At 41.5% G+C, this 10,986-nt stretch overlaps 1 protein-coding gene across 1 annotated transcript; it reads right to left on the minus strand.

Moving 5' to 3' along the window:
• Window positions 1-9,132: 9,132 nt before the first annotated feature.
• On the minus strand, window positions 9,133-10,195 carry LOC143556067 (selT-like protein). The gene is made up of 4 exons (XM_077045495.1): window positions 9,984-10,195; window positions 9,838-9,905; window positions 9,432-9,750; window positions 9,133-9,359 (listed from the first exon to the last, which is right to left on the minus strand). Exons 1-4 carry the CDS (start codon window positions 10,152-10,154, stop codon window positions 9,255-9,257), a joined length of 663 nt encoding a protein of 220 aa, XP_076901610.1. The 5' UTR covers window positions 10,155-10,195; the 3' UTR covers window positions 9,133-9,254.
• Between the last annotated feature and the right edge of the window lie 791 nt (window positions 10,196-10,986).

The raw sequence follows: 10,986 nt of genomic DNA on the forward strand, positions 1-10,986 counted from the left end.
CTCCCCGGTTTTACCCCTCTTCAAAAATGCACGGCTGCTATCCGTCAATTAGTGTACGGCATCTCGTCGGACGCTTTGGATGAGTATTTACAGATGTCGAAAAGGGTTGCATGTGAATCCCTTCATTTTTTCTGCCAAGGTAAAAAACATTAATTTTACTTTTTATTAAATATTTATTACATTTTGTAATATATATTATATGTTTATAGATTATTTTATATACGTAGGAGTCATATCGACTTACGCTCGGAGATATCTGCGTAAACCTACAATGTATGACATCCAACGCATATATGAGGTGCACGCAGAAAAACATGGTTTTCCTGGGATGCTAGGTAGCATCGATTGTACGCATGTTGGATGGGCTATGTGTCCAACGGCCTGGCGAGGTCAGTTCCACCATGGTGATCATGAAGGGCCGACCCTTATACTTGAGGCGGCGGTGTCACAGGATCTTTGGTTTTGGCATGCTTTTTTTGGTGTTGCTGGGTCAAATAACGACCTTAATGTTATCGATCAGTCACATTTGATCAACGACCTTATCGACGGGGTTGAACCACCTCAATCTTTTGTTGCAAATGGAGAACTCTTCAAGTACGGGTACTATCTGGTCGATGGTATTTACAACGAATGGGCTTTGTTAGTTCAAGCTTTTACAGATCCAATCGCCGACAAACGGAAGTATTTTACGAAGAAGCAAGAGTCTGCTAGAAAAGATATTGAAAGAGCTTTTGGAGCTATAAAAAAACAATATTATGTTCTGGCGAACCCGATACGTTATTGGACTCGGGAGAGGATAACGGACGTCGTCTACACGTGTCTGATCCTACACAACATGACGTTAGAAGACGAGGGCAAAGCTATCTGCCAAAACTACCAAGGTGACATTCCGCCACAACCGTCCACAATCAGTGATCAACAAAGACTTCATAACATAGCAAATATAAAGAGCCGTGAGATACACGGGGATCTTCGACATGAGTTGGTTGAACATTTGTGGGCGAGGCGACCCGATGATCTTGTATTAGATTAGTGTTATTATTAAGTATTATTGTTTGTTTAATTTTTAGTATGTTTTTTTTTGTAATTTGAATTTTAAAAAAAATGTGTGTTTTTTTAATAATTTATAGGTTTTTTTAATAATACGTTGTTTGAATATACTTATAAAAAAATAAAAAAAAAATTCGCTGGAGCCCCTGCTGGAGCCCCTCCACACCAGGGCCAGGGGCTCCAACGGGGGCTCCAACACCCCCCTTATCCAATTTCTCTCTCTGCCACACGTCATAATATTATTGGCTGGAGCCCCCACTAGAGCCCCCATTAGAGCCCCCCACACCCCTTAGCCTAAGGTTGAGTCATTATAACTTCAATATGTTAATTTTGGTGTCGTTGTCAATAAACATTAAACCTAGTTTTAGTTAATCAAATCATTTTCCCACGCTAATATATCCAACTCTAATCATCACTTAATAGTAAGTTAACTAATTTTTTTCTTATATGAACGAGAAATAATTCATGCGTAACCAAAAATATTTTACATACATCATATATATGCAGGGGCGGACCTACTAGTGTCCCAAGGGGGCAGCCGCCAACTTTAACTTTTTTGTTACTAGTGGTATATACGTGTGAAAATCCGTATCGCCCCCCATAAAATTTTGATATCACCCCATCTAAGTTGAACTTTTGAAGCCAACTCCGGAGAAGATGACCTCTTATTTGATAAACTTTCACAACTCCCGGCTATTTTGCGATGAACAGACACTGAAATCATTATGTAGAAGATGACCTACTAACTTAACTTTGAAATGAAGGGTCAACTAAGAGCATCCACAACAACAAACATACACAAACCGCCACATCATATTTCAAACTTTTCTTAAAAACATTTATTTTCTACCACAACAACAAACCTCCACATCATAACCTTCCTCTACCACCTCCACAAACCCCCCCAAGTTGTCGTTTGGCGTTTGCTCAGACTTTGGCATGCGCTTTACGCAAAGTAATGGATTCACCAGGCTCGATTGAGAATTGGGTCAAATTACTATTGTTGCCGCGTTGTACTTTAAGGGTGGTGAAACCTTCCACTAGGCAGGAACGCAGGTCAGGGAATCGAAAGTCTTTGCAATGTAGTAGCATTCAGCAAGCACTTGCGGTGTGGAAAGATGGATCTGGTTTTGCTGACTTGGTTCTTTCTCTCTTTGATAACGTGGGGGGAAACACTTTTTCTAAAAGAGAGGTGGGAGGGGAGGAGGGTTCTGAAAACAGCCTCAATATTAAACAATGTCTCAGGAAAGTCAGGGATGGTCATTTCACAGCTGCAGTCAAGGTATTATGCTCAAGTGGGGTTGCCCCTCTCGGAGATTCAACCATGAAAGCCCTTATTGATAAACACCAAGTGGTGCCGCCTCCGTTCTTGCCTTCTAGCTCTGTCGCCCTGCCTACTCTCTCTATGGATGGGGACTGTGTGCTTAGATGTATCCGATCATTTCCTAAAGGGACCTCATGCGGGAGAGACGGGATGCGGGCGCAACACTTGTTGGACGCTCTTAGTGGCGAGGGATCAGTGACTTCCATGGGTCTGCTCTCAGCCATCACTGAAGTCGTCAACTTATGGCTAGGGGGTCTGTGCCCCAAGGTGCTCGCTGAGTTTATTGCTTCGGCCCCCTTACCCCTTTATTAAAGCCGGATAATGGAATTCGGCCCATTGCTGTGGGGGCTATCTGGCGTAGGTTGGTTTCTAAAGTGGCTATGAAGATGGTTGGGAAGGAAATGACTCAGTATTTAGGGAACTTTCAGTTTGGGGTGGGGACCCCTAATGGGGCAGAGGCGGTGCTTCACAGCGCGAACCGGTTTCTTAACTCCTTTCACGCGGACGGTTCTTTAGCTATGCTTACCGTGGACTTCTCCAACGCCTTCAATATGGTCGACCACACAGCCCTTCTCCGGGAGGTTCATCATCATTGCACGTCTATCTATCTATGGGTCCAGTTCCTTTATGCCCAGCCGGCTAGGTTGTACGTTGGTGATGACTGTATAGGGGCTACTACTGGGGTTCAGCAGGGAGACCCCCTTGGGCCCCTCCTCTTTTGCCTTAGCATTACACCCTCTTGTTCTCCGGGTACAAAATGACTGTAACCTCCTATTTCATGCTTGGTACTTGGATGATGGGACTATTATTGGTGGTTCCAACGAAGTCGCTAAAGCTCTAGACATTATCCGCTCGGAAGGGCCATCATTGGGGCTGCAACTTAATATTAAGAAAACCGAGGTTTTTTGGCCAGCGTGTAATGGGGTGAAAGTCAAAGATGGGCTCTTCCCTAGTGGGATTGGTAGACCAGAGAGGGGGGTAAAGCTCCTTGGAGGGGCTGTTAGTCGAGATCCCTACTTTATTAAGGAGTTGGCGAGGCAGATAGCATCTCGTGCGGTTGATTTTATGAAACTCTTACCTTTCCTTAGGGATCCCCAGAGCGAACTCCTCCTGCTTAGGTCTTGCATGGGGTTTCTAAGTTGCTTTTTGGGTACGAACATGCCACCCCCATATGATGGATGATGCGGTATCCTGTTTTGATAAGGGGCTTCGAGAAGCCATCGAAGACATAGTTGTATGTGGAGGCCCGTTCTTTGGTGATCTTCAGTGGCGACTTGCATCTTTACCGATGCGCTTAGGGGGTTTTGGCCTTCTTTCGGCTCATGATGTTGGGGTTTACGCTTTTGTAGCGTCGAGGGCTCAGTCTTGGAAGCTACAGAATCACATCTTAAGGAATAGCGGAGTTGTCGACCTGGACTCAGACTACGTGCAGGCCCTGGAATGCCTAAATAGCACTCTCCCAGACTTTGACATTGGCGGTTTCTCTAATATGGACACCACCCCACCAAAGCCTCAAAAAACTTGGCGAATGCCCTTTTTGGCAAAATCGCTTAGAGCCTGGGAGAAGTTTTTGGATTGTCCCCCCGACAGAAGACGGTTGTTGAATGCTTACAAGGTCCTCATGCCCAAGATTTTCTGACCGTTATCCCGATTGATGGCTTGGGCCAAAGCATGTCTGCGGTCGAGTATAGGGCCATTCTTAAGTACCGTTTTATGGTCCCAATGTACCCAGAAGACGAAACATGTCCGATCTGCCGTAAGGCTTGCCTGGATAAATTCGGAGAGCATGCGGTTCATTGCAAGGAGATGTCTGGGTTCAAATACCGACATGATTGGGTGCGGGACGTTCTTTGGGACATCTTAAGGCGAGCTGGGATATCAGCTAAAAAGGAAGCCCCCGTAAACTTCCTTACAGACCCCACGGAAGGGAGATCCACTCTACGACCGGCAGATTTGTTCGTCTTTGGTTGGGCCGGGGGAAAACACGCTTGTGTTGACCTCACAGGGGTATCTCCCTTAGCTGGTTTGAGGGATAATGGGTTTGTAGCTGGGCAAGCAATGAAAAGGGCTGAAACGAAGAAGGTGGAGAAACATGATAAAGCCTGCGAAGAGAACCAACATGTTTTTGTCCTTTGGCTTTTGATATCTTTGGCTCCTTGGCACCGGAAGCTATCCGTTTCCTAACCAGGGTCCAACGGGTTGTGCATAGCAATGTGTCGACTCCAAAGGGGCAGGGGTATGTCTTTAGCAGGTTAGGGTTTGCAATTCAGAAAGGGGTGGCGGCGCAGCTTGTTGCCCGCCTACCTGCTATGTTGATGTAATATCTATGTTTCTATATAATGAAAGAAGTAATCTAAATATTTTTTTTAGAGAAAAAAAAATTTCTTTTATATATATTAAGATTTTTTTATGTTTTCCAAAAAAATGCTTTTATTATATGTTACATAATTTTATATATATTATAATATAATAATCTAGAAAATTAATAGAAAAATAGGATTTTGGAGAATTAACGTCAAATATAAAATGATTATTATTAGTTTGTTTCTTTCAAGATTAAATATAAATTTATATAATAGAACAAATTTCCTTCTTCTCCTTGGTTTTCTAAACCAGTTCCTTTCCTGCTCATCTAATCTTTTATGGCGTTTTTCAATCCAATCCAATCAAGTAGGCGATCGTTTTAATTCGTTCAGAGAAAATCAAGTAAGTATTTCAACAACTAGCCTTTCTTAATGTTGATAACGAATTTCTGGGTTAAATACAAACTTGATATTTGGGTGAAAACGGATCTTGTTGAATCGATGATTAGGGTTTCGATTTCAAAGGGATGGAATTTGGGGGAAGGAAGATGGCGATGGTATTTTGATTTCAAGTTTGTGATTTTGGATGAAAGGAAGATGGATATGGCCCACCCAGAAAGTTTGTCAGTCGTTTGCCTTTGCAACCAGACTTCAGCCTTACAACGGTGGTTATCACTCATCGCACGTCCGTTTGCTTGCCAGGTAGATCCGGACCTCGGGGGTTGTTGCCCGCTGCAGATGCTCTAAAAAGTAAAAGTAGTGTCCCGAAGCAAAAAAACATTGAGTGGCACAATTTTCCTTGTCAGATTATCATAATTTCAATGTGAAAATTTATTAATAATAACAATGTAATAAAAGAAGCCTTTTCCTTGTTTGAAATTCTTATTCTAAGTTTATTTTTTTTTTTTGAGTTGCTTTTCTTATTTTGTGGTCTTATTTTAAATATGTAACTCTTAAAAATAATTATTATACCATAATGAACTTAATATATGAATTTCATTTAACTCATCTATATTTATATCATTCTAGCGCCATTAGAAGAATTGGTTTATCCCATCGGCTGATGGTAACTTGTTGATAATGTGATTGATGTGAATGCAAATTATTGGTAAATTAGTAAGATTTGAATATTTAATTTGATTTAGTATTATTTAATTTGATTTAGTATAGGAATGATTCCTCAATAGTAAATTTGGCGAATCTTATTCTTAAACTCCTGAAAACTTCGACATGATCTGACCAGAACCGGGTCGGAAAAATTTTTATACAACGATAGCCAAACAACCTTTAAAAGTTTCGCCCCCCATAAAAAAAATTTCTAGATTCGCCACTGTATATATGTATGTAATCTGTTGATATCACATATAAACAGTACATATTTAAGTGTTCTCAACAATTTTATTTATTTATTTTTTATATATTTTTTTGGTAAAAACTAAACAGAAAAAGGGTAAATTGAATAGATCGTAATGATACATTTTGGGTCTATAAGATGTAATCATTTAGTTTAAAACATAAATTTGTGTAATTAGTAGAAATCATTGAAATCTGTCAAGGGAACATTAGAAAGGTAGTTATGCAATTGATGGATTAGTGACCCGCATTAAGTAATAAGTACAAAAGAATACTTAAGGTAACGTCAACCTTAATGAAAAATAGACATTAAGACTACTAGCATAAGAGATTTTAACTTAATGATTTCAGATTGTTTATATGCAATTTTAAAAAGATATGGTGACAACTTGTAATTGCTTAGTTATAAGGCTGAGGGGTGCGGAGCGCGAGAAGGGGCTCGAAAGCCTTTCCGCTCGCGCCCCGGGGCGCGAGCACCACACCACCGAGGCGCGAGAGGGGCGCGAGAGGGGCGCGAGCGCGGAAAAAGAGGCAGGCGCGGATGGGCTAGCGGCTGGGAATGGCGTGAGTGGGTCCTTGGGTTGCGTGAATAGAGCCGTTGGGCTCGTTTTTTATTAAAAAAAAAATTTTTTTTTTCTCTATATATATCTATATCAAATACAAACCAACAACAATATAAAACATACAATTTTTTCTCTCTATTAAACCTATATCAAACCCAAACCAACACCAATATCACATACCAATATCACATACCACACCCAAAACCCAAAATCACCCCATCTTCCAAACCTTTTTTTAAAAACATGGCTGGAAATTGGTACCCAAACCTAGATTCAGATTACAGTTACGACGATTTATGGTCGGCACCGGACCAAGCGATGTTTTATTCGGGGTCGCAACAATCATCCGGCTTTCAACCATCCAACATACAACCGTCTCCTAACTTTGTAGTTCCGGAGACACAAGAACTAGAAGGTGAAGCTGCGGGACAAAGAAGACGCGTCCACCGGAAAAAACAAGTTGCAACGGACGGGTCGGGTTCGGCTTCGACTGGAAGGACGAAACGGAAAACCACTCCGTGGTCATCATATGAGAAGGAAGCCCTGTGTCGGGCTTGGATAGTCATTTCTGAGGATCGGCGTTGCGGTAATTGTTTTAACGTTTTTAAAAATGATTTTTAATAAAAAAGTTAAATGACTTACAAATTTATTTATGCATTTTGCAGCGGACTACCAAAAGAGCAAGGTCTTTTGGACAAAGGTTAGGGAGACGTTCTATTCGCTCGTTGGGAGTACAGAGCGGAACGCCGATATGATTTCGGGTCGGTGGACCGAAATCAGAAAATTTGTCGGCTTGTTTACTAATCTGTTCAACAGGAACGCCGGTCGTATGAGACCAAGTGGCAGTGACGATTTGGCGGTTTATAATTTCACTGTCGAAGAGTGGAGGCAGGAGTGCCTGCGGAGGTATGGGACGGTGAAGACGTGGGACGATGTAAAGGTGTGGGAGAGGTTGAGAAGGTGTTCTAAGTGGGTTGAGCTGGTGGCGCCGGACGTTGATGCGGAAGTAGGGCCGAAACGGACTAAAACTAGTTCGTCTGGAGCGTACAGCACTTCCGCCGGGTCGGATTGCCGGGTTGGATTCGACCTAAACGTTGCGGGGGAGGAAACGTCTTCACCGCCGAGGAGGCGGCCATTGGGAAGGGACGCCAGGGGCAAAAAACCGGCTGAGGGGGAAGCCGTAAACATCAACGATCTTGTTGAATCCCTCAATAAATTCAACAAAACCATGGAGGTGGTCTCTAATGACAAAAAGGAAAAAAAAAGAATGAGAGATTTGGAATTCCTTACAAGAGACTTCAGTAACCTAAATCCGGTCGACCAAATGCTGATGGAAAAACAAAAGGAACGTATCCGGAAGAGGTTGATCGAAGAAGACCAAGCCGAAGAATAAGAATAATGTTTTTTTTTAGTACTTTAATTTTTTTTTTAGATATTAATGTGTTTTTTTAATTAATGTGTGTTTTTTTAAATAATTTATGAGTTTTTTTAATAATACGTTTTTTTAATACATTTATAAAAAAATAAAAAAAAAACCGCTCGCGCCCCCTCTCGCGCCCCTCCACACCATGTCCCGGGGCGCGAGCACCACAACCAATACCCATCTTATCAAGTTTCTCTCTCTGCCACATGTCACAATATTATTGGCTGGCGCCCCCACTCGCGCCCCCTCTCGCGCCCCCCACACCCCTCAGCCTAAGGAGAAGATGTTGGTCCATGAGACTGCTGATGTGGATTCAACAACTTGATCGAATATGATATGACAATGCTTTTCTCATTTGATGTGACAAAAACAACTTATATTATAATGAGTGATGTTGAAGCAAAAAATAACATGTAGATTCTTGGCACCAAGAAATTATAGTCCAAAAGTGAAAATTTTATTATTTAAGAATTTATAAATATGTGATCATAAATTCAGAAGTAGTAATCTTGTCCCTAATCTCATGAACTATCGTTAACAAAAAATAGTATGAGATAATATGAAACTAAGTAATAAGCTTTGAATAATTCGATTGGAAGAATATGTTAGAAAGACTGATTGATTAATGTGTTATGCAGGGGAGATTATCGGCCTGAGCATGATTGAATTAAACAATGTATGCATAGCAGAGAGAATGTTAGGGGTTGTTATGCAGCCTTTTAATGATTCCATTAGGATGCCACATCTGAATCGATTCGAAACAGAGTGTGCGTGGTTCGATTAAATGAATAGAAGAATCAAAGTTGAAATATTGAAATACCACCAACGATCATAATTTCTTACCACATTAAATTAAGATGATTATGAAGAAATAACAATGAAAATGATAAACTCTGAATCCCTACAACATTCTCAGGTTGTGCCAGGCCAGCTGGGGTAAAATTCAGACCGACCATAAACCGAGGTACATGTGAAAACCAGCACCAAAGACCACACTGAAAAGTCCATTACAGAAATCGGGTTGTGTATGGCTCGGTGCTTCGGGTAGTTTTTCATAGAATCATAGTCACAAATACACTAATAATCAACATTAACTGATGATGATGCCTTAACTATAAAACCCCATAACATAACATGTATGTATATCATAAAATCAAATCAAGGACATTTGTTATTGATTGCAAGCCTGAAATAAACAAACAACTGTCTATCTGTCAACAGAGCTTGTACGTTAATCATCAAAAGGCAGAATCTAGCAACTGAGATTTCACAATCTTTTGGCTAATAGCTTCTCGCAACTCAATTTCTCCTGGGAATCTCTTCTCCCGCAGCTTTGAGTAAACCTGGATAAATTCAACATTAATTAGATTGATTGATAAGCTGGGGGTTGTTTCATCAAATCTGATTATAAGTACCTGTTGACCGTTAACAGAAACTTCAAAAGCACCGGAACTTTGCAAGAAGCCTTGAAGGAAGTTGCCCATTAGCCAGGTGGAAGAGATGGTCCCGAATCTATTAGCGCGCATAGAGTAATACCACGCAGGGGGTGCGGCAAAGCCTAGCCTTGGGAAGATATGTTCACCGGCCATGACAACACCAATGACGCCAAACTGAACAACCGGGACCACTTTGGCCAAAAGGCGTTTAGGAAGCGGGGGTGGGTAGTTGGCTAGAACAACATTCAATCCGGGGAAAGCTGATTCCAGCATCTTTTTCATTGTCTCAGCATTCCCTCTGTGAAAATTGTTAATTGGAAAAGTGTTATGCTTTCCAACATCATAAATCATATTTTACATGTTCAACCTATACATACATACCTACCTGTAAGAACAGGAGGCGCAGAAGTCAATTCGAACAGTGTTGCCTAATCCTAAGCCCAGGATGGATTTCTGTTAAATTTCAATCATTTTTATTAATTAAATCAAAAAGAAAGAAAGAAAGAATACATAAATATAATCAAACCTAACCTGGGCGGCGGGGAAATCGAGGGGGGGTTGTTGGATCGGCGAGGAGGATGGTTGAGGTTGAAAGTGTTGTTGTTGGATCATCGGCCTGGGAGCAAAGAGGTTGAAGACATCTGAGCAGAAAAGAAAGAGGGGCAACCCTACCAGAAGAAGCTGAGATCTATCCACTGCCATCTCCAAACACACACTCTCTCTCTCAATTGGCTTTTAGGTTTTATTTTACTTTAGGCCAACAAATAATACTTTTGAAAAGTCAAATCTATCTAAACAAAACTTTTAGGCTTGGGTTATACATATACAATGTTGGTTATTCATATACCACGGTAGCCTATACGAGTCGTATAAGTGCATAGTCAAATCATTTTCAAGCAAAAGTGTGAGGTTTTATTCTTTTGTATCGTATAGCCCCTACACGGCTCGTATAGGGATATATGACTCGTATAGAGTCTATTTGGCTCGTATAGTTTTTTTTTTTCAATTTTAAAATTACAAACGGGACGCCATTTCCACGGATTGTGATTTATTTATTTCGGTTGGGGAGGCTTTTAAGGCCTCGGACCAGTGGCTATGTGGGGTGTGTATGCGTCCAAATGCTCTTAAACGGACGTGTCATCATGCTGATGGAGTCACCAAGTACAACGAGGGTGTGGGAGCTGTGGAGGAGTTTATTGTGGGGATTGATAAACCACATGTTATGAGGGATGTTGCTCCCTTGGGAGGGATAGTGGTGGATGAGGTTCTCCTTGACCGCGTCTTCTCTCTTCCTATCACAACAGGTAAGAGCATCCCTCATAGTTTTCGTATGGCATTTGCTCAAGCATTAACTGCGGCTCTGGGTAAGGTGGTTGCTATGCCAGACTCTGTTGAGGCATGGGTGAAACTTTTCTTGTTACCGCGGTGCACGCTGCGTGTTTTCAGACCTTCTAAACGTCAGGAGCGCAGGTCCGGTAATAGAAAGTCTTTGCAATGTCAGAGTATTCAACAAGCACTAGCAAGTTGGGGTGCT

This window comes from Bidens hawaiensis, unplaced genomic scaffold (assembly GCF_021521415.1).
Source record: "Bidens hawaiensis isolate Kalapana, Puna unplaced genomic scaffold, B.hawaiensis_p1.1 tig00018433_1, whole genome shotgun sequence".
Taxonomy (NCBI): domain Eukaryota; kingdom Viridiplantae; phylum Streptophyta; class Magnoliopsida; order Asterales; family Asteraceae; genus Bidens; species Bidens hawaiensis.

Excerpts from the sequence above, each read along its gene's own strand:
- LOC143556067 (XM_077045495.1), bottom strand. The coding sequence starts at position 10,154 with ATGGCAGTGGATAGATCTCAGCTTCTTCTGGTAGGGTTGCCCCTCTTT. Across the intron at positions 9,906-9,983 it reads TCGATTTCCCCGCCGCCCAG|AAATCCATCCTGGGCTTAGG; the intron begins GTTAGGTTTGAT and ends GAAATTTAACAG. Across the intron at positions 9,751-9,837 it reads TGCGCCTCCTGTTCTTACAG|AGGGAATGCTGAGACAATGA; the intron begins GTAGGTATGTAT and ends CAATTTTCACAG.